The sequence below is a fragment of the Budorcas taxicolor genome, chromosome 14 (assembly GCF_023091745.1).
Source record: "Budorcas taxicolor isolate Tak-1 chromosome 14, Takin1.1, whole genome shotgun sequence".
Lineage (NCBI taxonomy): Eukaryota > Metazoa > Chordata > Mammalia > Artiodactyla > Bovidae > Budorcas > Budorcas taxicolor.
In genome coordinates this window covers 44,196,059-44,221,934 of record NC_068923.1, presented here as the reverse complement: position 1 = coordinate 44,221,934, position 25,876 = coordinate 44,196,059, and the positions used below count along the sequence as shown (strand labels likewise).

General features: G+C 38.1%; 1 protein-coding gene across 1 annotated transcript; it reads left to right on the top strand.

Annotated features, from left to right (window-relative positions):
- Positions 1–259: 259 nt before the first annotated feature.
- VCPIP1 (valosin containing protein interacting protein 1) lies at positions 260–24,996 on the top strand. The gene is made up of 3 exons (XM_052651895.1): positions 260–2,972; positions 12,792–12,878; positions 24,108–24,996. The coding sequence occupies exons 1-3, from the start codon at positions 260–262 to the stop codon at positions 24,977–24,979; spliced, it is 3,672 nt and encodes a 1,223-aa protein (XP_052507855.1). The 3' UTR covers positions 24,980–24,996.
- Positions 24,997–25,876: the final 880 nt, after the last annotated feature.

The following is a 25,876-nucleotide window of genomic DNA, read 5'->3' as shown; positions in this document are numbered from 1 at the left end:
GAGAGCGAGAGTGAGTGAGTGTGAGTGCGGGGTAGGGTGGTGGCCGTTACGTTCGGGGCAACGGCTACGGCAGTGGAGAAGTAAGAAGAGAAACAACGTCCGGCGCTTCCGCCTTCGCTTAGGAGGAGGAGGAGCTGGTAGGGAAAGGAAAGTGATTCGCCCTGGGCCTGGACGAGACCGAGTCGGGCCGGCGGGGGTCTGGGCTATGAGCCTTTGAGGGTCGCTTGGGACGCGGAGCGAGACTCGAGAGCCGAGAGCTATGTCTCAGCCGCCGCCGCCGCCTCCGCTGCCGCCGCCGCCGCCTCCCCCAGAGGCTCCGCAGACTCCGCCGTCTCTGGCAGCGGCGGCGGCGGCGACTCCGGGGGGGCTCTCGAAGCGGAGAGACCGGAGAATCCTTTCCGGGAGCTGCCCGGATCCGAAGTGCCAGGCGCGTCTGTTCTTCCCGGCCTCCGGTTCCGTCAGCATCGAGTGTACCGAGTGCGGACAGCGGCACGAGCAGCAACAGCTGCTGGGGGTGGAGGAGGTGACCGACCCGGACGTAGTGCTTCACAACCTGCTGCGGAACGCGCTGCTCGGGGTGACGGGGGCACCCAAGAAGAACACGGAACTGGTAAAGGTGATGGGCCTTTCAAACTACCACTGCAAACTGCTGTCGCCCATATTAGCTCGCTACGGAATGGACAAACAGACTGGCCGGGCTAAGTTGCTCCGGGACATGAACCAGGGCGAGCTGTTCGATTGCGCTTTGCTGGGTGACCGCGCCTTCCTCATCGAACCGGAGCATGTCAACACGGTGGGCTACGGCAAGGACCGCTCCGGAAGCCTCCTGTATTTGCATGACACCCTCGAGGACATCAAGCGGGCCAATAAAAGTCAGGAATGCCTCATTCCCGTGCATGTGGACGGGGACGGGCACTGCCTGGTGCATGCTGTGTCCCGGGCCCTAGTGGGCCGGGAGCTCTTCTGGCATGCCTTGAGAGAGAATCTTAAACAGCACTTCCAGCAGCACTTGGCCCGGTATCAAGCGCTGTTCCATGACTTCATTGATGCTGCTGAGTGGGAGGACATTATCAACGAGTGTGACCCTCTGTTTGTACCGCCTGAGGGGGTTCCCTTGGGTCTGCGGAACATCCACATATTTGGCCTCGCCAATGTGCTTCATCGCCCTATTATTTTGTTAGATTCGCTCAGTGGCATGAGAAGCTCTGGTGATTATTCAGCCACCTTTCTGCCAGGGCTCATCCCTGCAGAGAAGTGCACCGGCAGAGATGGTCATTTGAACAAACCAATCTGTATCGCTTGGAGTAGCTCTGGTAGAAACCATTATATCCCGTTGGTAGGCATAAAAGGGGCTGCTTTGCCCAAACTGCCTATGAATTTGCTTCCTAAAGCATGGGGTGTGCCTCAGGACCTCATTAAGAAGTACATCAAACTTGAGGAGGATGGTGGTTGCGTTATTGGAGGAGACAGAAGTTTGCAGGATAAATACTTACTTCGGCTTGTTGCTGCTATGGAAGAAGTCTTTATGGACAAGCACGGTATCCATCCTAGTTTGGTGGCTGATGTCCATCAGTATTTCTACAGGAGGACCGGGGTGATAGGAGTTCAGCCTGAAGAAGTCACAGCAGCTGCTAAAAAAGCAGTAATGGATAATCGCCTTCACAAATGTTTGCTCTGTGGTGCCCTTTCTGAACTTCATGTTCCTCCAGAGTGGTTGGCTCCGGGAGGGAAACTGTATAACTTGGCAAAAAGTACTCATGGACAGCTGAGGCCTGACAAAAATTATAGCTTTCCCTTGAACAATTTGGTTTGCTCATATGATTCAGTGAGAGATGTCCTGGTACCAGACTACGGCTTGAGTAACCTTACAGCTTGTAATTGGTGCCATGGCACATCTGTGCGAAGAGTTAGAGGAGATGGGTCTATTGTGTATTTGGATGGGGACAGAACTAATTCCAGGTCCACTGGTGGCAAATGTGGTTGTGGATTCAAACATTTTTGGGATGGGAAAGAGTATGACAATCTACCAGAAGCTTTTCCTATTACTTTGGAATGGGGTGGAAGAGTGGTCCGAGAAACAGTGTATTGGTTCCAGTATGAAAGTGATGCATCTTTGAATAGCAATGTGTATGACGTTGCGATGAAACTTGTTACCAAGCACTTTCCAGGTGAATTCGGGAGTGAAATCTTAGTTCAGAAAGTTGTCCACACTATATTGCATCAGACTGCCAAAAAGAATCCTGATGATTATACTCCTGTAAATATAGATGGTGCTCATGCCCAAAGATTTGGAGATGTACAAGGACAAGAGTCGGAGTCCCCGCTCCCAACTAAAATTATTCTTACTGGACAGAAAGCAAAAACTTTGCACAAGGAGGAGTTAAACATGAGTAAAACTGAAAGAACTATTCAACAGAATATTGCGGAACAGGCTTCTATAATGCAGAAACGGAAAACAGAGAAGTTAAAACAAGAACAGAAGGGGCAGCCCAGGACTGTATCTCCCAGTACTGTTCGTGATGGCCCATCCTCTGCACCTGCCACCCCTACCAAGGCTCCCTATTCGCCAACCACTTCTAAGGAGAAAAAGATCCGAATCACAACTAATGACGGACGGCAGTCCATGGTTACACTTAAGTCTTCAACAACCTTTTTTGAACTTCAGGAAAGCATAGCCAGAGAATTCAACATTCCGCCATATTTACAGTGTATTCGATACGGCTTTCCTCCTAAAGAGTTAATGCCACCCCAGGCAGGAATGGAAAAGGAGCCAGTTCCTTTACAGCATGGTGACAGAATCACAATCGAGATTCTGAAAAGTAAAGCCGAAGGGGGTCAGTCTGCTGCTGCCCACTCGGCCCACACTGTGAAACCAGAAGATAGTGCTGTCGCCGGCAGGCTGTCATCTAAGGAGCTTCAGGAGCAAGCTGACAAAGAAATGTACTCCTTGTGTCTTTTAGCAACGTTAATGGGTAAGATCAGCTTAACTCAGATGGTGTTTCGTAACTGTGAATGTAATATACTGAGTTTTTCTCATGTCTTTGTGGAAAAAAATCTGGTCAGTGTAAAAACATTATATATTTTAGAAGAAAATTCTTTTCTTTCGTTTTTTGACAGTGGATAGATGTTAGTGTGATTCTCTGTTGAGTAAATACTGGGAAAACATAACTAAGAAAGTGAAAGTAGTCCCTTACTGTCACCAGATTATTTAAGTATAATGTATTGCTTGTTATTTTTTAAAAATCGTAGTGTAATAACTCCATTTACAGCCTTTTCCATTTTTTACCCCTTTGGCTCTTTCGAGCGTGCACACCTTGTCCCTTGTCATTTATTTTTAAATTTCATTTTCCTGTATGTCATGTGATTTCAGGACTTCCTGTTTGATGAATTGCAGTTTCTGGGTTACATGCTCATTGCACTCCCACCTAATAATTTCTTATCCATTTCCTGTTCTCTCTTTCCCAATCCATCAGCTTTTTCTTATTTGTACATCGGGATTTGTGTTTTAAGTAATTTGCTCGGTGACTCTTTGCCATCAGTTATAATGAACTATTATACTGAACTATTATACTGAACTATTATAATGAACTATTATAATGAACTATTATAACTGATGAAAAACATAATAAACAGAGGTAGATGTTAATGGGATTCCTTAAGAAGCATTTCTTTTTAATAATTCAACATAAAGAAAAATATATTGTCAACCAAATAGGTGATTTAAAGCTTTAAATGATTTGGGAAATGATTCAATGGTGTACTTTTTACATTATTTTTATTGGCTAATCTGTTTTTAAATTACTGTTAGTATGTTTTATTGAGGCTTAAAGTAGAAGTAAAACTGAAATATATTACATATTAGAGGGGCCTTATTTTTGCTGAGATGATATCTTTCAAGTAAAAAAGTGATCTGGGTTTTTTTTGTCTTTTCTAAGAGTACTAAATATCAGTGAATTGGGCCTTGACCTTCCAAAATGAAGATAATTTATTTCTGGCTTAAGTTTGGGGGCCTGGTTAATAGGGAATCTATTAATAGGGGATCTATCTATGCCAGTTTATAGCTTAATATTGCTGACTTTATTTTATCAGACGTAATTATTGAATTGGGGGATATGTCAAGAAATGTACTTACTAGGGGCACTTTACGTTTTTCTGTCTTTTAAGAGTTTTTAGTTTCTTGGAGACTGTGTGGAGTAAAGGAAAAGACTGATTTCTGGAGTCACAAAGTCCTACAATTTGCATTCTGGCTTCAGTACTTATCAACTTAGTGGTTTTAGGCAAGCTGCTTAACTGCTCAGGCCTTCAGTTGCTTCCTATACACAGGATTACCTCTTGTAGTTGATACTTAGGTAACAGTTATGTACTCCCACAACTCTGTAAATTAAATAATACCAGCACAGAATGGGTAAACTTAGATGTATGCTGAAGGCACGTTTTAAAAAAACCAGTAATCTCCAGGTCATAGATTGGTCAGGAAGAGAGGTCTTTCTCAATAGAAGAGGATGTGGCTCATATCCAGCCTTGGATGCTCAGCATCTTGTATAGTGCCCGGCAGGTAGTAGGCACTTTGGAAGTTTTTTTGATTGAATTAAATAGATGACATTAACATAGCTAAAGAAAGGCTATGTCAGCAGAAATGGAATGGATGGTCAGCATTGAACATTGAAAAACAGTTGAAAAGCAGAATTTGGCACTGTTTATACAGTGCTGTACAAAGGAGAAAGATGTGTCAACTGGGGCTCATGAAAATTCTGGTAACTGAAAGGTAATCTCTTTTGAGGGACAGGACTGTTTGATCAGTCCTCACCGTGGCCTGGCTGAAAAATCTGTATCCCTTTACCGATTCCATAGTCATCAACTTCTAGTCTAATCACTCATTTAGCTTCCTGATGTAAGTATTCATGTGGAGGTGACAGTGAGGTGAGGCTTATATTCATTTGGAGGTTGTGTTCTCCATGGAGATTAAAAATGCAGTGGCACCGGTGAGATTATGATCAGTAGTCTAAAATTCTGGCCAGCATAATAATATATTACTATTTCATAATGAAAATCAGTAAAATATAATTCTTGTTTACAATTAGTCACTTTTTGAGTTTGACTTGAGGTTTCTGGACCTTAGTGTCTGAGTACTGGACTGTGGACTGCGAGGAATTGACTAAGATGATGTCTTCTTGTTAATGATCTCTTCTCTTTCCACCTCTGGCATTTATGTTGCTGCCCTTAAAAACCCACACATTTCATTAACTCTCCCATTTCTACTCCTGACACAGAATTTAAGCGTAATGCTTTGCTAATTTCATGGTGGTATTACTTGACTTTCTGCTTTAAAGTACAAAAACAGTGCCTGGCCCGTATATTAGTCCCTCTGTAAGGATTAGTTTTCTACCTCTAATTCTCTCATAACTCTATTTGAATTATGTAGAAGATACTCTCTTTATTTGGCCATGCTGTGGGGCTTGTGGAATCTTAGTTCCCCAACCAGGGATTGAATTTATGCCCTCGGCAGTGGAAGCATGAAGTCCTAACCACATTACTGCCAGGGAATTCCTGGGAAGATTTTCTTAAAAGTGTTATGTTTGTAAAAAATCTCAGTATGGGGATAGCTAAGTAAGTACACACAACCTTATGTGAATGAGTGCTGGCAACTCTTGATGTTTAGATTGGAGAGGGCTGGAAAATGGGAAATGACAGGGTTTACTAAGAAAATTGTAAATTTCAAAGTGCAGAAATTGTGAATTACTGTGTGTTAGTTTAGCAAATAGCTCATCAAGCTTTCTGCTGTTCAGATAGCTGGCTCCTTCTCATTTAGGTTAAGGTTTGATACTACTTTCTTAAAAGAGGTTTCCTCCTGACCACCTTACCCAGGGGTAAGGGTTTCAGAGACCTTTGCTAAGCCACTCCAAGTAGGTTCCCTCTGTTATGGCACCCTGTTCATCTCCCTCATAGCACCTGTTACAAGTTTTCCTGATTTTATATGTTGGTTTACTTACTACCCTATCACCTAGTACTGGCCCTCACACTTACTAGGTGCTAAGTACATGCTTGTTGAATGAATGAATGCAGATTCTTTCAGCAAAATGTTTGCTATGAGCTAGAGACTGTGTTGTAGATACAAAGATAAATCACACATGATCCTTGCCTTCCGTAAATTTACCTGTAGGGTCTCAACTGAGGACTTCCCATACTTTTATAGCTTTGATTTATAATTTTTATATATAGAGAAAAAGGAAGCTGGAGACCTGTTGATGAAAGCTGTAAAGATATAAGATATATATGTATATATGTGTGTATAATGATTGTGTATCCTCATTAAATAGGCTGACTTCTTGATAGCCAGAGACATGGGGTTTCTCTATTGTTTTTTTAAGTAGGATATTTATTAAATAGAATTTATATCTATTATTTGTATAAAAACAGTAAGTGAGTGCATCAGTCTTTTGCTCAGTTCATGGAACTTGTCACTTTGAATCTAATGATTAATGTTAGTTAAAAAAGGAATAACAGTGTTCTTACCTGTAATATTTCACAGATTTTAATCTTCTTTATCCAGACCACTTGGATGTTATTAAACAGTTTTTTACACTGTTCTCTTCATTATTTATACAATATGTGAGTGACTCTAACGCTGGCTTTTCAAAATATGTAATTAAATTTTCTTATAGGCCAGCTTTTTGTGGTAGATATGATAGACAGTACATTATCCACTGTAAATACTAGGCTAATTTCTCTTTTTTTTAGTATTATATTCCACAAAACTTTTCATTAATTTTCTTTTTCAAGAGATAAAGACACATTTGTGAAAAACAGTTGGTCAGTTTTATGGGAGTTTTATACATACGTTGTCAGAGTTGCTTTGATGGAATTAAGCTACTTGTTATATGTACTCCACTTTACTGCGAAGATTAGCATCCTTTCAGGAGTTGAGAAACTACTTTCTATCTTCCTGAAAGAATGGCATGAGTTTTTAATATACAAGTTTAAATTACACAGCTTCTTTTTTTTTTTACACAGTTTTTCATAATTTCATAGTACTTCTTGATGTGGTAGCTGCCTTGGGTATTTTCAGAATCGCATCTGGTATTCAGACACTTATTTTTAAGATGACTTGGAGTCTGAATATCATCATTGCTTCTTGAATTTTTTCTTCAAATATTGGGTGAAGGACACTTTCAAATCTAGATATTACTTAATGCATCTATTATTCTTAACATACTATCAGATAACTTTTCTAATTGATTTATAAACAGGATATTTCTAATGGGGGAACAGTTATAAAATTGAATAAAAGGAATGCATATAGATGTATCTTAAGGTAAATATGTATATTATAAATGGTGATTTTTATAATTTGAAGATTAAGTTAAACATGATTCTATTTCTTTTTTCTTCATATTTTTTCAATTATAAGATAATATTACTTTTAAAAATTCAAAGAACTCATTTATGTAGGGAGTAGAATACAATAGTTCTCTTACTCCCCAGAGACTCAGACTCTGTATGTTTGTGTACACATTTCCACACAGTTAGGTTTGTGTGCATGTATGTGTGTGATAAATATATCTTTTAATGCTGATGATTACACTGAGACACGCATAAGGGACTGAATACAAGGAGAGAAACAAGCATGCCTTTCTTAGAAATGGTTTTGACAGTTGGTAAGGTAGATGGTGGGCGGTAAAGCATCTGCTTACAATGCGAGAGACCCAGGTTCAATCCCTGGGTCGGGAAGATCCTCTAGGGAAGGAAATGGTAACCCCCTCCAGTATTCTTGCCTGGAAAATCCCATGGATGGAGGAGCCTGGTTGGCTATAGTCCATGAGGCTGCAAAGAGTGGGACAGGACTGAGCAACTTCACTTCCACTTTTCTTTCAGTAAGTAAAGTCACTCAGTCGTGTCCAACTCTTTGTGACCTCATGGATTACAGCCCCCAGGCTCCTCAATCCATGGGATTCTCCAGGCAAGAATACTGGAGTGGGTTGCCATTTCCTTCTCCAGGGGATCTTCCTGACCCAGGGATCAAACCCGGGTCTCCCGCATTGGAGGCAGACACTTTAACCTCTGAGCCACCAAGGTAGAGACAATTTTAGATGGCAGAACCTGCAGGAAGAGTAGAGAGATGGCAACAACTTTTTCAGCTAATGAACACCTTTAGAATTTTTTCTAGTAGAAACAGCCCCAAGTTCCTAGTTTAAATGTACATTTTGGTCAGTTTGTTTTATGGTAATAGGTATTCGAATTCAGAATTAACTTAGATATTTGGGGAGGGGGGACTGTAAACAGTATTTCAAAATTGATTTTGTTTTTCTTATTTTAATAACTATTTCACATATATGTTAGATTTTAAAATCTTACTTGCTTTATAAATTGCCAAGTAGAAACTTCAAATTGCCTTTTTAAATATCTAAAGTTAGAAAATTGGAATGATAACCTTTTAAACTCACTTTTAGCTTCATTATTTTGTTGTTAGTGATTAACTGATTTTTTTTCTAAAATCTAGAAAAAAGTCATTTAAAAATTATTTATTTTAACATTCTTTTAAATTTTTATTTCTTTTTAAAGAGGAAGAAAATTAGACAACCAAAGGGAAAATCATCCATACTATCACTGCCATATATAGTAATTACTGTCAGGTGGGAGAATTAAGATTATTAGGAAAAAAAAAAAAGATTATTAGGAAGGATTTGAGGAAGACAGGGTATGAACAGAGGTTTTCTATGGTTGTGTTATAGTCTTTTTTTGTACAGTTATGCACAGTATGTTCAATGTAAGTATTTTACTGTTGTACTATGAAGAAGGAGATGAATTAAAATAAAATAAGTGGAGGCTATCAGAAGAATATGAATTAACATTTGGTAGATGCTTAATGAGACTAGTCCTCTTCTCTAAGAATTTGCTTTCCAGTGAAATGGTAGAAAGTAATTCTACTCATGCCCCCTCCCCCGCTTTTTTTTTTTTTTTAGAGATTACTCTTTTAGCAGTTTTCAAATACAGTATTATTAACTATGGTCACCATGATATACGTTACATTACTGTGATTTGTTTATTTTTTAACTCCAAGTTTGTACCTAAAAGTCTTTACCTTTGTTTTTGCTATGATTTTATTAAATTCATGAAGAAGTATACAGATAGTACCATTAGTTAACATTTTATCCAGATAGCATTATAGAAGAGTTGTCATTATAGTGCTTAAGCTAAGTTTTTTCATGGACTCCTCTCAGGCATTATTAAAAGAAAAAGCCTCATTTATACTATGTATTCATTACATGAATTCTAAGTGCTCCTGTCTCTGCAGCATTGTGCCAGGCCTTGAAAGTAGAAAGTCGAATGGGCCACTGACCTTTTCCTGACTCTGAAAAGCTTCTGATATAGAAAGGGAAACAGAAAAGTTAGTTCAGCCTGCCTTGTGACCAGGGCTGTGGTGTTCAGGAGCAGCAAGGAAGGAACTTCCCTACCCACCACTGAAGAATCCTAGAGGAAGTGACACCTAAGTTGAGTTTTAAAGAATGCATAGCTATTATTGGCCTTTGGGGAAATGGAGCACTTTGGTGGTTTGCTTTGTATAAATCAAGATTTAATGAGAGATATGAGGCGAGAGTGAGGACAAGGAATCTTAGGCTGACTTACATGCCATGAAAAGAGACTAGACCTTTTGCCTTATCGTATGGGGGAACCATTAAAGGTTTAACTCTTAAGGCTGTGTGGAGGAGGGACTTGGGGAGAAGAAGATTAAAGTGAAAACCAAGGATGAGGCAGTGGCAGCCCTTCAGGCAGGAGACAGGCCTAAACCAGGGTAGTTCTAGAAGGGATGCGGAACTGTCCGTGACTGATGGGAGACTTCGCTGTGTCACAGTTCCTGCTTTCTGATCCCTAATCCCTTTCCTTGGTTCTTTTACAACAAACATGACTTCAGTGGAAGTGTATATATTAACACCAAAGGCAATAATTTGCCTTTTTTTTTCTTCCAATCAGTCGTTGATGCTGTAGGTTTCTATAAGAAGAGAGTGTGTTGATGGTTATGCCAAATTTGTTCTAACATGATTGACCTTTAGTATCGGTTTAGTCCGGAGAAGGCAATGGCATCCCACTCCAGTACTCTTGCCTGGCAATCCCATGGACCGAGGAGCCTAGTAGGCTGCAGTCCATGGGGTTGCTAGGAGTCGGACCCGACTGAGTGAGTTCACTTTCACTTTTCACTTTCATGCATTGGAGAAGGAAATGGCGACGCACTCCAGTGTTCTTGCCTGGAGAATCCCAGGGACGGAGGAGCCTAATGGGCTGCCGTCTATGGGGCTACACAGAGTCGGACACGACTGACGTGACTTAGCAGCAGCAACGGTTTAGTAACTGTGGAAAGAGTATAAGCTGTAGAATTCCCAGGATTCAAACTGAGGCTTTGCCACTTAATGGCTATTTGATCTTGGGAGAATGATTTACACTCTCTGAGCTTGTCTCTTCTGTGAAATAGGGCTCAGTTGTGAGGAGAAAACGAAGCCATGTGAGGTACCTGCTCAGAGCTGAGTGGTGGTGGTTTAGTCGCTAAGTCGTGTCCGACTCTTGTGCTCCCATGGACTGTAGCCCGCCAGGCTTCTCTGTCAGTGGAATTTTCCAGGCAAGAATACTGGAGCAGGTTGCTATTTCCTCCTCCAGGGGATCTTCCTGACGCAGGGATTGAACCAGCAGCTCCTGAGGCTCCTGCATTTCAGTGAGATTCTTTACCACTTGAGCCATCTCGGAGGAATTTAGATGGTATCTATCCTTTCCTTAAAGCAATAGCGTATGCATACTTACTGGGGCCATATAGTCTGAAGGGGGTGAAACTTGGTTCTTGGGGGAGGGTAAAATAAATCTTACTCTATTTAATGAAACGTGTAGGATATACACATAATACATAACCAGATAAACAGTGTGTCTGTAGTATTCAGATGTCATTAGGAAGGCAGATTAGGAAAATAATGTCTAAAAACAATCCTTAGGGAGATGATGAAAACACAGGGTTGATAAGCACTTCAGTAGAATTCTTTCTTTTTAGAGTTCTGCCTGCTTAAGTAAGGAATCATCAGGTTTATAAAATAGTACTAAGACACACCATTTTTCTTACTAGTATTTGGGTGGTCAGTTCTGAGCAGTTTATTTTGGCACCTGTTTAGATTCCAACCCTGGGTCGGGAAGATCCCCTGGAGAAGGAAATGGCAACCCACTCCAGTACTCTTGCTTGAAAAATTCCTTGGACAGAGGAGCCTTGTAGGCTACAGTCCATGGGGTTGTAAAGAGTAGGACACGACTGAGCAACTTCACTTCATTTCTAGATTCGGACCAAATGATTAAGTGCTGCCATAAAATTTTTGATATGCTTTGATATTCTAGAATATTTGATGATACCCTAGAGTATTTTATAAAATACTAAGTACCTTTAAGATAACATTGATAATGACTAAATGAAAGGTTACCACCAGAGAAATAATCCAAGTAAAGTTCAGTGATAAATTCAACAGTCAGAACTTCTGACAGAGTTGTTAACGTTCTATATTTGGCAGTTCTTATTAATGTTCAAAATTTTAAATTAAACTTCTGTGTTCACCCTTAAATATTGCCATATTCCGGTTGCACTGTATCATTAGTGAATGAAGTGTTTATGTGTAAGTAAATGTTCTAATTAACTGAAATGCTAAGTGCTGAGGCTTTTTATATAGTTTAGGCTTTGTTGTATACTTTTAAACTTTATACTTTCACCAACTCCCATGCAGATTTTCTTATTCCTTTTTATGAATGTGGGAAGGGGTTAGAGCTCCGAGAGATTGTAGGTACAGAATGCTTAACTCACATCATCATAACCTCCATTCAAAGCTCAGATCCAACAATATCATCTTCTAGCAAAAATCAACTTTAAAAAGTCTTGAGTATAAAAGCAGTACTACATATACTTTATCAGATTAGAAAATAATGAAACCACACAGACACACAAAAACCATATTCCACAAACCAAAATAACTTTTATGTTCCTTCCATTCTTTGTTAACTTCCGGGATAGTGGTTATCATTCTTAACTTTTTATTTGAAACTTCTTATTGATAATAGGCACTTCAAAGGGTGTTCTTGAAAAATATGTTTCTGTGAAATGGTGGTTTGCTTGTGGCTATTTTGTGGGCTTCTGATACTTATTCTAAATCTCATCATTCCCCCCCACCAAATGTCTGTTTTAAAAAGTCAACTTTGGAACAACAAAATACATTAATTACTTATCTTCAGTCTGCCTATTTACTTTACTCCCTAGCCCTTTCCATCTGCTTTTATTAGCTTTAACATAAATATAGAATATATTTTTTATATTCTACTTTAAAACATAAATATCTTTCTATAACCTTTTCTGTTGTTCTAGTCCATAGTTGCGTACTGGTTTACTTTAAACTGGATTGAGTCTTCATGTATATTTTGTTTAATATGCCCAGTATTGACTCATGCAGTTTTAAAGTCATTTTTGAATTAGTTCCTGTGTTTAAAAACTGGGAGAATTGACATTAGAAATTTGGATTTCTGGCTTCTTTTAAAATGCCATTTGTTCTTGAACCATTGGACCTATATTCTTCTGTGACAGCACTTGGCAATGGCTGTCGCATTTAGAGGAGCCATAGTCCCTCATTCCACATTGCTCCCTAGATGATATATTATACTAGACTGCATTGCTCATTTAGAATATCTGCCTTACAATCTCTGTTTGAGGCTCATCCATATTAAAGCAAGCCTGGGTTGAACTCTCTGGTTTTCTGCTAATACTGTATCTTTTTATTTTACAGGAGAAGATGTATGGTCTTATGCAAAAGGTCTTCCTCACATGTTCCAGCAGGGTGGCGTATTCTACAATATTATGAAGAAAACCATGGGTATAGTTGCTTTCTGATTTTATTCTTGGATAATATCTCCACTCAAGCTATTATAAGGTTTTAAGAAAGTTCAGATAATATTTTTCTAAAATGATTTCCAGTGTTAGGGTATATATTCTTTATCAGTCTGCCTAGTTAGAATGAATTATTATCCTGATAGGGTCAACTGTTTTCTGCTATAATATTACTAAAAATCTCCTATCACTTTCTTTTTCATATTTTCTCATTTAAATTGTGGAATTAGAGGCCAGTTTATTTATAGTGCTAGTGTCCATCCCAGAATCAGATAATGCAGCATTTTTGTTGTTGTTGTTGTGTTGGACTGTGATTACTATATACCTCAGTATTTTCTGGAGTCTAGGAAATAATTCACTTTATATATAACTTCTTTTCACATTGTGTATGTATTGTTTATAAAGATATGTGCAAGTGTGTAACTGTTATCTTCAGAGTTTTAAGGTGTTAAGAGAGAGATTGCTAGTGTGTATGTTTAGACACCATATGTTTTTTCAAAGATTTAATGTGAATGCTTTTGGCTTCTGACTTTCTCACTTTTTTACCTACCTGACCTCTTTAGACCAAGTGCATAATCTCTATTTTATGTTTTTTCTTTCTCATGTACTTTTTATTCCTTGTTAAAAAACAAAACCCAATTTGGCTGTTGTAGAAATGTTCACATATATAAAAGTAGCAAGAATAATGTAATGAACCCCTATTTACCTTCCACCCAGGTTCAGTAATTATCAGTACATTTTTATCCATCCCCTCTCAAATGGACTGTTTTAGAATAAATCTCAGACAATTTCATCTGTAAGACTTCAGTATGTATTTCTAAAAGTAAGAACTGTTTTTTTAACCTTAATACCATTATCACATCTAAAAGATATGAACAATAGTTTTTTAAAATATCACCAGTCAGTATTTAAATTCCCTTGATTTTTGATTGTTTAAAAAAAAGTGTTTTTTTTTTTCTTTTGATTTATTGAATCAGGGACCAGAAAATGGCCAGTTGGCTTGCTTCTTTTCTCCCTCCCTCCCTTCCTTTCTTTGACAAGATAATTGAAACATAATTTGCATATAATAAAATTCATCCTTTTTAGGTACATGGGCATATGAATTTTGACAAACATATGCAGTCATGTAATCACTACTACACGTAAAATAGAGAATATTTCTACCATTCCAAAAAGTTGCCTTGTGCCCTTCTAATTAATCCCTTACCTCTATCCCTAGGCCCTGACAGCCACTGATTTGATTTCTGTCCCTATTTGTTTTCCTTTTTCATATCACCATACAAATAAGGCCATATAGTTTAATCTTTTGTATCTGGCTTTTTGATTGAACATGGGGGTTGGCAGACTACTGCCTGTGGGCTATTTCAGACTCACTGCCTATTGTATATAAAGTTTATTAAAACACAGCCACTCTTATGCTTACATAGGACTGCTTTCACAGTGCACTGGCAGAGTTGAATAGTTGTGACAAAGACTATATGGTCTACAAAACCTAGAATATTTATCATCTTGCCTCTACCAAAAATTTTGTTAATTTCAGTTTTTAATGCTTGAGATTCATCTGTCTGGTTGCATGTATTAATAGGTTATTCATTTTTGTTTATTTTTTTATTGCCAAGTAGTATTCCATTGTGTGTATATATCACATTTTAAAAATCCTATGACCAGTTGAAGGACATTTAGTTTGGTTTTAGTTTTGGGCTTCTGTGAAGAAAGCCACTGAAAACATTTGCGTACAGGTCTTTGTGTGAACGGATGTTTTCAGTTTTCTTTGGTAAATACTAAATACCTAGGAGTGGGATTGCTGAGTCATGTGGTAAGTATATGCTCATCTTTATAAGAAAGTTCCAGATCATTTTCCAAAGTGACTGGATCATTTTGTATTCTTCAGCACTTGGTAGTATCGGTGTTTATTTTTAAAACTATTCTAATAGATTTATATTATTCTCTCATAATGGTTTTAAAATGCATTTCTCTAATAACTGATACTGAGCATCTTTTTGTGTACTTATTTGTACTGTGCTGTGCTTAGTCGACTGTCATGTTCGACTCTGCAACCCCATGGGGATTACTCTCCAGGCAAGAATACTGGAGTAGGTTGCCATGCCGTGCTTCAGGGGATCTTCCAAACCCAGGTCTTCCACATTGCAGGTGAATTCTTTACCGTCTGAGCCACCAGGGAGGCCTGTGCTTATTTGCATCTTGTTATTTTTTGGCCCATTTTAAAATTGGTTTAAAATTTTTTTTAATTGAGTTTTGAGAGTTCTTTAGATATTCTGGGCACACATCATTTATCAGATAAGTATTTTGGATATATTTTCTCCCAGTTTATAACCTGTCTTTTCATTCTTTCAGCATTATCTTTTGAATATCAAAGGTTTATAATTTTGATAACCAATTTAATAGTCTTTTGTGATTCATACTTTTTGTGTCCTATCCAAAAATCTTTGCCTAATCCAAAGTCACAGAAATTTTCTTCTGTATTTTCTTATGGAAGTTATATAGTTTTAATTTATGTGTAGGTATATGATCCATTTTGAATTGATTTTTTAAATATGTTGTACGGTATGAGATGAGGTTCATTTTGTGTGTGTGTGTGTGTGTGTGTACATATCCAGTAGTTGCTCCAGCACCATTTGTTGGAAAAGGTATACTTTATACACTGAATTATTGGATACTTGTATTCAAACATCAATCGACCATGAATTAGGCACTTGAAAAATCAATTGACCATGAATTAGACACTTGCAAAAGGTGAATTATATAATCAGTAAAGTTACTTTTAAAGCAATCAGTTGACCTTATTCATGTGAGTCTATTTCTAGGATCTCTTTTCTATTTTGTTGATCTGTATGTTTCTCCTTCCACCAATACCACAGTCTGGATTACTGTATTTTGGGTTGAGAGTAGATATTCTTGCCTTGTTCCTGGTCTAAGGGGGAAAGCATTCAAACCTGTAGGTTTTTCAGAAATGCCCTTATTCAGTTCATTAATGATTTCATAGTATTGTGAATGGATGTTGAATATTATCAGATGCTCTTTCCCTACATCTATTGAAATAACATTTTAAGGCTTTTCTCTTTAGTTTGGTGATAGTGTGAATTACATTGATTTATTTTTGAATGTTGAACCAACATCACATTCTGGATTCCAACAGCTAGTATTTTGTTGAGTGTTTTTGTGAGCATATTCGTGAGGCATACTGGTATGTGGTTTTCTTGTCAGTTCAGTTCAGTTGCTCAGTTGTGTCCAACTCTTTGCAACCCCATGGACTGCAGCACGCCAGGCTTCCCTGTCCATCACCAGCTCCTGGAGCTTGCTTAAACTCAAGTCCATCGAGTTGGTGATGCCATCTAACCATCTCGTTTTCTTGTTCTCTTGTAATGACTGTTTAATCAGGGTAATTCTGGCTTCAGAAAATAGAGCTGGGAAGTGTTACAGCTTTGATATTATTTTTTTCTTAAATGGTAGAATTCACCAGTGAAGCCATCTGTTCTTGGAGTTTTCTTTATAGGACAGTTTTTAACTGTGAATTTAATTTTTTTTAATAAAGTGCTCTTAAGGTTAATCCCTTTCTTGAATAAGCTTTGTTAGTTTTGCCTGTAAGAAATCTGTCCATTTCATCTAAGTTAGTAGTCTTATTGGCATGAAGTTGTTTATAATACTGTCTTACTGTCTTTTTAATGTCTGTAAGGTCTATAGCTCTGTCATTTCTGATATTGGCAGTTTCTGCCTTTCTTGTTTTGCTGACCAGTCCAGCTAATGATTTATCAGTTTATTGATCTTTTCAAAGAAACAACTTTGGTTTCATTGGTTTTCTCTGATTTCATTTTCATTTTCATTGATTTCTGCTGTTATGTATACCTTTTCCTTCCTTATGCTTGCTTTGGATTTAATTTGTACTTCCAAGCTTATTTAGGTAGAAGCTTAGATTATTGATTCTAAAATTTGTTTTTCTACTATAATCATTTAAAGCTATAGATTTCTCTCTGAGCATCCCCCTGCCTCCCCCCCTTTTTTTCTGGCATCCTTTTCTTTTTAACTTTTCATCTGTCACTTCTTTCTACCTTTTGAAATATATTGATACCCGTTCATGTTTTTTTTTAAGTTATTATTTAATTGTAATTGATCATAAGGCCCCCAGTAATTGGGGTCCTTATGCAGTGTCTTTCACAGAACTGAAAATAACTTCCCTCAGTTGTTTTTTGTGTGTAGGAGGGTTGTGGTGGGTGGTATGAGGATGATTCTCTTGATTATTTTCTAAATAGTTTTTTGTTTTCAGTTTGAAATTATTTTAAAAATGTTAGCTGTGATGTTAAGACAGTTTAATGGGGGAAAGAATAGTTTTATCAATAAATGGTGCTGAGACAGCTGAATATCCACATGTAAAGTAATAAAGTTTGACCTCTGCCTCACACCAAATACAAAATTAACTCAAAATGTGTAAAAAACTTGAGTATAAGTGCTAAAACTAGAAAGCTCTTAGAAGAAGACAGAGGCATAAAACATCTTGTTTTTGGATTAGGCAAAATCTTAGATATGACACCAAAAGTACAAGCAACAAAAGAAAAAAGTAGATAAAAAGCAAAGTTTTGTGCTGCAAAGAACACCAACAGGAAAGTGAAATAACCCACAGAGTGAGAGAAGATTTTGAATATTGTCTATCAGGTAATAGATTTGTATACAAAATATAAAGAACTGAGCAGTAAAAAGACACACAACCTGATTAAAAATGGGCAAAGACTCTGAATAGACATTATTCAGAGAAAATATATTGGAGAAGGCAATGGCACCCCACTCCAGTACTCTTGCCTGGAAAATCCCATGGACAGAGGAGCCTGGTAGGCTGCAGTCCATGGGGTCACTAAGAGTCGGACACGAGCGACTTCACTTTGACTTTTCACTTTCATGCATTGGAGAAGGAAATGGTAACCCACTTCAGTAATCTTGCCTAGAGAATCCCAGGAATGGGGGAGCCTGGTGGGCTGCCATCTCTGGGGTCGCACAGAGTCGGACACGACTAAAGCGACTTAGCAGCAGCAGCAGAGAAAATATATAAATAGCCAGTAAGCACATGAACTGATGCTCAACATCATTAACCATAGGGAATTGCAAATCAAAGCCACAATGAGCTAGTACTTTATACTCACTAGTAAGGCTGTGGTCAAAAAGACAGCTAATAAGATCTATTGGCAAGGAAATTGTGGTGGAAATGTAAAATGGTATAGTTGCTTGGGGAGAAAGTCTGGCAGTTTCTTCAAAAGATTTAAGATGGAGTTACGGTACAACCCAGCAATTCACTTTCACATGTGTACCAGAAAGAAGTGAACACTGTCCACACAAAACTGGTCCACAAATGTTTATAATAGCATTATTCACAATAGTCAGAAGTGGAAAGCATACAAATGTCTATCGGCTGATGATGAGATGAGTAAAATGTGGCATATACATATAATGAAATACTACTTGGCAGTAGAAAGAATGAAGTATTGATACAGTCTACATGCTGCTACTGCTGCTGCTAAGTTGCTTCAGTCGTGTCTGACTTTGTGCGACCCCATAGACAGCAGCCCACCAGGCTCCCCCGTCCCTAGGATTCTCCAGGCAAGAACACTGGAGTGGGTTGCCATTTCCTTCTCCAGTGCATGAAAGTGAAAAGTCAAAGTGAAGTCGCTTAGTCGTGTCTGACTCTTCTCGACCCCATGGACTGCAGCCTACCAGGCTCCTCTGTCCATGGGATTTTCCAGGCAAGAGTACTGGAGTGGGGTGCCATTGCCTTCTCTGACAGTCTACATGGATGAACCTTAAAAGTATGCTATATGAAACAAGCCAGAAACAAAAGGCCATACACTGTATTATTTCACTTTACACGAAAAGTCATATAAATGACAGAATAGGCCCACCTAGAGAATATGTCAGTGGTTGCCTGGAGCCAGGAATGGGATGGGGGAAGGAAATGGAAGGGACTGCTAATGCATTCAGGGTTTCTTTCTGAAATACGAAAATATTCTAAAAGTGATTGTGGTGATGGTTACACAACTCTGAATATACTAAAAAAAAAAAAATTAGACTGTACACTTAAAAATGGGTGAATTTTGTTTGGGTTAGATGTCAGTAGAGTCATTATATATATTTTTTTCAAATGTTACCTGTAGTGTTTGTTCTTATTAGGAGGTAGTTTAGAGCTCTGGAGTAAGAACATCTAACGTCAAATTTTGGCTCTACTGCTTAGTCCAGTGTGATTTCTAAGCCTCAGTGTCTTTGTTTGTATAGCAGGTGTGATACTCTTGGGATTGTGACTAGGATAAACTGAGGTTGTGCACATAAAGCAGTTAGCCATCGGCCTGGTACCTAATAATTACTTAGCTAATCCCAGCTGTACTTGCAGAATTACTTTTTGACCATCACATAGCCATTTGAAATAGGCCACCATCAGAAAATTATTTTACCTTTCAAGTATAATTTCATCTGATATTTGTGGTAAAATGTTATCTATATTTTTAGGACAGATTTGTTTGACAGATCATTTTCCTCATCCCATGAGCAAAGACTCAAAAGTGTAACATGCCCTCCTCACCCCCGAAACACACACCCACTACCCTCCAAAAACTGAAAAAGAACATAATTTTCTTACTTTCAAATCCACTCTTAACAGATAGATGGTTGTATCTATGTTTGAACAGACATATTGCCTAATATAACAAATCAGCTTTTAATATTCCTAGTGTTTATGTTTGGAAAGGTGTTTTTAAATTAATTTGCTTAAACTGTAGTAAGTTTCCTTGCAGATGTTTATACAGAGATAAATGCAGAGATGAATGGAAAATTTAGTTTTAATACTTTTATAGGTATCTAACCTTACAATGTTTAGTGCTTTGTTTGGACTTTATAAAAATGGAATTATGCTGTGTACATTCTCTCTGTGACTTTCTCTTCTGCAGCTCTTTTTTCAGATTCATTCAAATTCATGGGCTCAACTAGTTTGTTCATTTTCACTGCTGCAAAGTATTCTATTATCATTTTAATATACTTCATCCGTTGTTCTGATTCATTTTAGGTAGTCTCCAGTTTTTTGATGTAAGAAAGAATGTAGCTATAAATATAATTATGCATGTCTGTTGGTATATACGTCCAATGGAATTGTTGATATAAGATATAGAAATTTTAATGTACCTTGATTCTTAAAATTCAGAGGACTATGTAAGTTATGTAAAGCTTAAATGATTATGTTTAATCACAACACAGTATTTGCATTGATTTTTTGATATATATTTTAAAGTTTTTTAACAGTGTAAGAAGTCTAGAAAGTATAGAAATGGGGAACATGACCTAAAATTGCTAAATATTCCTCTTATACATCCATTTTTGGGCATGATTGTAATTACAGTACTTTCCTGCTATTTTACCATCATGCATATTTTACTATCTGAGGCATCATAGGTTACTTATTTATATCAGTATTAGTAGCTGCGTATTACTTTTGTTACATAGATAGACCGCAGTTCTCTTAACCCCTCTCTTCTTGTTGAAAGCTTAGATTGTTTCCATTGTTTCATTGTTAAGTAATACTGTGATAAATGTGTTGGGGCTATGATTCTTTCTAGGAATAGCCAAGGGAAAGCTTTATAGTAGAAACCTGGAAGCAATTACAAAACCTTTTGATCTAAGAGAAATTGAAACTATTGACTGCCTGATGTATATTAGGCACTGTGGTATGTGCTTTGCATGAGTTATATAATCCTCAAGTAATTAGTGAATTAAGTACTGTCAGAGGAAAACAATAGAATGGGAAAGAGTAGAGATCTCTTCAAGAAAATTACAGATACCAAGGAAACATTTCATGCAAAGATGGGCTTGATAAAGGACAGAAATGGTATGGACCTAACAGAAGCAGAAGATATTAAGAAGAGGTGGCAAGAATACACAGAAGAACTGTACACTTAGAGCCAGACATCCTGGAATGCGAAGTCAAGTGGGCCTTAGAAAGCATCACTATGAACAAAGCTAGTGGAGGTGATGGAATTCCAGTTGAGCTATTTCAGATCCTGAAAGATGATGCTATGAAAGTGCTGCACACAATATGCCAGCAAATTTGGAAAACTCAGCAGTGGCCACGGAACTGGAAAAGGTCAGTTTTCATTCCAATCCCAAAGAAAGGCAATGCCAAAGAATGCTCAAACTACCGCACAATTGCACTCATCTCACACGCTAGTAAAATAATGCTCAAAATTCTCCAAGCCAGGCTTCAGCAGTATGTGAACCGTGAACTTCCAGATGTTCAAGCTGGATTTAGAAAAGGCAGAGGAACCAGAGATTAAATTGCCAACATCCACTGGATCATGGAAAAAGCAAGAGAGTTCCAGAAAAATATCTATTTCTGCTTTATTGACTATGCCAAAGCCTTTGACTGTGTGGATCACAATAAACTGTGGAAAATTCTGAAAGAGATGGGAATACCAGACCACCTGACCTGCCTCTTGAGAAACTTATATGCAGGTCAGGAAGCAACAGTTAGAATTGGACATGGAACAACAGACTGGTTCCAAATGGGAAAAGGAGTACGTCAAGGCTGTATATTGTCACCCTGCTTATTTAACTTCTATGCAGAGTACATCATGAGAAACGCTGGGCCAGAAGAAGCCCAAGCTGGAATCAGGATTGCCGGGAGAAATATCAATAACCTCAGATATGCAGATGACACCACCTTTATGGCAGAAAGTGAAGAAGAACTAAAGAGCCTGTTGATGAAAGTGAAAGAGGAGAGTGAAAAAGTTGGCTTAAAGCTCAACATTCAGAAAACGAAGATCATGGCATCTGGTCCCATCACTTCATGGGAAATAGATGAGGAAACAGTGGAAGCAGTGTCAGACTTTTTTCGGGGGGGGGGGGCCCTCCAAAATCACTGCAGATGGTGACTGCAACCATGAAATTAAAAGACGCTTACTCCTTGGAAGGAAAGTTATGACCAACCTAGAGAGCATCTTGAAAAGCAGAGACATTACTTTGCCAACAAAGGTCCATCTAGTCAAGGCTATGGTTTTTCCAGTGGTCATGTATGGATGTGGGAGTTGGACTGTGAAGAAAGCTGAGCACTGAAGAATTGATGCTTTTGAACTGTGGTGTTGGAGAAGACTCTTGAGAGTCCCTTGAACTGCAAGGAGATCCAACCAGTCCATCCTAAAGGAGATCAGTCATGGGTGTTGATTGGAGGGGCTGATGCTGAAGCCGAAACTCCAGTACTTTGGCCACCTCATGCGAAGAGTTGACTCATTGGAAAAGACTCTGATGCTGAGAGGGATTGGGGGCAGGAGGAGAAGGGGACGACAGAGGATGAAATGGCTGGATGGCATCACCGACTCGATGGACGTGGGTCTGAGTGAACTCCGGAAGTTGGTGATGGACAGGGCGTGTTGCGATTCATGGGGTCGCAGAGTCGGACATGACTGAGCTACTGAACTGAACTGAACTGAACTGAAGTACTGCCATTGTTATACTTACCTGATTGTGTTATTATCTATTTATATCCATCTCCTAATAATTATGTTTTGTTTTTTAATCTTCAGGGTTTACTTTAGTTCCTGGCACAGTGAGACTCAGTAGCTATTCTCTGTTGAAATAATTGTGTGAAACCTTTGCCTCAGGGAATCCCTGGCCCTACCATTCAAAAGTCTGTCTTCTTTGCTACCTTTGTTTCCTAGGCCATGGTTTACAGCTCTCTGAGGTAGGGGATTGGTGGAAGGTAAAACTGAATTCAGGGTTGTACTCTGAAAGGTACAATTTAGGCATCTCTGATTTTAAAGTTTGTCCATACATTTTGTCAGTTCTCTCTGCCAAAAATGTTGTTAAGAGGTAATGTTGTTGCTAAGAGGAAATTCTCGTTGGATCTTTAACTTACCACCAAAATGAATGTTTATTTGAACTTACTCTCATTCTGTAGCTTTTTTCAGAAAGGAAGAAACTATTCTTAATACTTCTAAGACTACCTAATGCCCACAAAGCATTCCAGATATCATTCATCCTTCCCCTCTCTGAATTTCCGTAGTGCTTGCTAACAGTCTCCTTCATTTTAAACTAGTTTGCTTTTGGCTTTATATTTTGCTATAAACATACCCATATATTATTATAAATTCTCTATTTCATTTTTTTAAACATAGAAAAATGTATGGTTTCATAAAATTTGAAAACCCTGATTTTTGCATATTTGGAGTATACTTACAGTGTACAAACTTAACATGTAAAAAGATATTGGATAGCTTAAAACACATATGCAGCTTTTTTATGCCCAGGCTGGGAAAAGTGTAAACATTTGAAATACCACGTAGTGAGACCAAACTCTTCAGCTGGAAAATGAAGGGAAGCCTGCTTTAAAGTCCTTACCCTGTACCGCTGCATCAGCTGACTGTGAGAAAGCGTATCACACTGGGCCATTTGAGGTGCATCAACAGCTCACTCTTACTTTGGTGCTTCTCATCTGCCAGAGGAGAATAAGAGTTGTAACATGAAATACAGCTATTTCAGAGGAGTTGAAGAAGATATTATTAATTTATTGTGACCAGATGTCAGTTCTTGCAGTTATACTTAAGTCTTTGCAATTATACTTAAGCCTTAATGTTAACTTTCCTAAATGTGCCCCCACATCGACTACTTTAATTATGGAATATCTTACTTTGAAAGTTATACTTTTTATATTTGTGAAAAACATATATACACACAGAGGAAACTTTTTATTCTGGTATTCTGTAATTTAATAGAATTACTATGATTTTTAATTCAGTATTATGCAACATGTGTATGTAACACTTTGCCCTTATAGGAATTTTTAAAGTTTATAATTTGAATTTTATTAAATGAAAGTCCATTTTCTTATTGCTTTCCTCTAAGCAAATGCTTTACTAACACTAGTGCTAGTGTTTTTTTTTTATTAAACTCAGCTGTTTGTTTCAAGACTAACTTTCCTAACTTTGTAATAGGTTAATGATATATATATTTCAGACCCTCTGGGGAACTACTTTAAGGTTTATGGTGATATTTCTTTGTTTTTTTGTAATGTATTAAATTCTGTTAATAAGTATAATAAATTATTTGCTAATTAATTTTGTTTTGAAAGCTGTTACCTGTAAATTATTATTGGAGGTTTACTCTTTCAATTATAATTGTCTTTACTCCACCTTTAAAGTAAGATTTTAATGTGTTAAATTCTTTTTCCTTTCTTAAGGTATGGCTGATGGCAAGCATTGTACTTTCCCACATCTGCCTGGCAAAACCTTTGTCTACAATGCTTCTGAAGATAGACTGGAGTTGTGTGTGGACGCTGCAGGACATTTTCCCATTGGTCCTGATGTTGAAGATTTAGTTAAAGAGGCTGTAAGTCAGGTTCGAGCAGAGGCTACTACAAGAAGTAGGGAATCAAGCCCCTCACATGGGTTATTAAAACTAGGTAGTGGTGGAGTAGTGAAAAAGAAATCCGAGCAACTTCACAATGTAACAGCCTTTCAGGGGAAAGGGCATTCTCTAGGAACTGCATCCAGTACCCCACACATTGACCCAAGAGCCAGGGAGACTGCAGTTGTAAGGAAGCATACGACAGGGACAGACTTTAGTAGTAGTTCCATTAAAACAGAGCCTTCTGTATTCACAGCTGCTCCTAGTAACAGTGAGCTTATTCGAATAGCTCCTGGAGTAGCTACAATGAGAGACAGCAGGCAGCTTGATCCTGATATGGTTGAGGCCCAGCGGAAAAAATTGCAGGAAATGGTGTCTTCTATTCAGGCGTCAATGGACAAGCACTTGCGGGATCAGAGTACAGAGCAGTCACCATCTGATCCTCCTCAAAAGAAAGTGGAAGCTGTGAGTTCTTCTGTGAAGTCTGGTAGTCTTCAGACTGGCTTACCTGAATCTTTTTCTCCAACTGGTGACACTGAAAATTTGAATATAGAAACAGCCGATGGCTGTGTGGCAGAGGCACTGGAAGCAGCATTTGCTGAAAGGTCAGAAGCACAAAAGGGAAGTTCCGTGGAGGAGCCCGAAGAGATGGATAGTCAAGATGCTGAGATGACAAACACAACTGAGCCAATGGATCACTCTTGATTTAATTAGAGGCTAATAAAGGCAGAATGTTTATTGTGAATATGTAATATTTGTTGGCTGGGCCACATAACTTGATTAGTCATTAAAAAATCTTGTACGTATATAATTCAAAGATTATATCTTGTTATTCAGTGCATGATAGCAAGTGTGTGATTGGCAATAGCTTTTAATATACTGCTGCCCAGGCTGGCTCTGAATTCCTGTAAAATAGTTATTAGATCTGCTAAAATGAGTTACTTCCATATATGTGGTTCATTGGAAGTTCTTTGTAATTTTAATTCCATGGAAGTCTTAATGTTGCAAACATGAAGATTCTCTTGCTATATCTGTTTGATTTCTGAAAAGGCTAGAACTGGGGGAAGATAAGATTTTGCTAATGTTGATGTCATCAGGATAACCATTCCACATACTTACTAGTGTGTCAAAAGATTTATGTAAATTTGAAGGTTATCTGAACTAAATTGTATCTTGAAATTCATAAAGGATATGTTAGACACTGGGATCCTGACATTTCTGTGAACGTAAACACATTCATAGAGATATGTATTCTTCGTGAAAATATCTTGAGAATGTAGTGTAATGATATATAACATTTTGGAAAATATCTTGAGAATGTAGTGTAATGATATATAACATTTTGCTGATTTGAGCAAGCTTGGGGGAAAGTACCTATTCTAGAATGATAAAGTCAATGTGATTCAGTAATGTTGCTGTCTGAGCCAGCACAGCCAATTGTGTGCTCTGGTGTTGATAATATGTTACCATTATTTGAATCCTGGCCTGGTCAAGTACCACCAAATTTTTGTTCTTTAATCTTGCAGAAAAGTTGATTGCAAAGTGTGGTAGAAAAATAATTAAAAAAATAATGGTAGCAGTAGTTAATCTCTAATTTTCAGA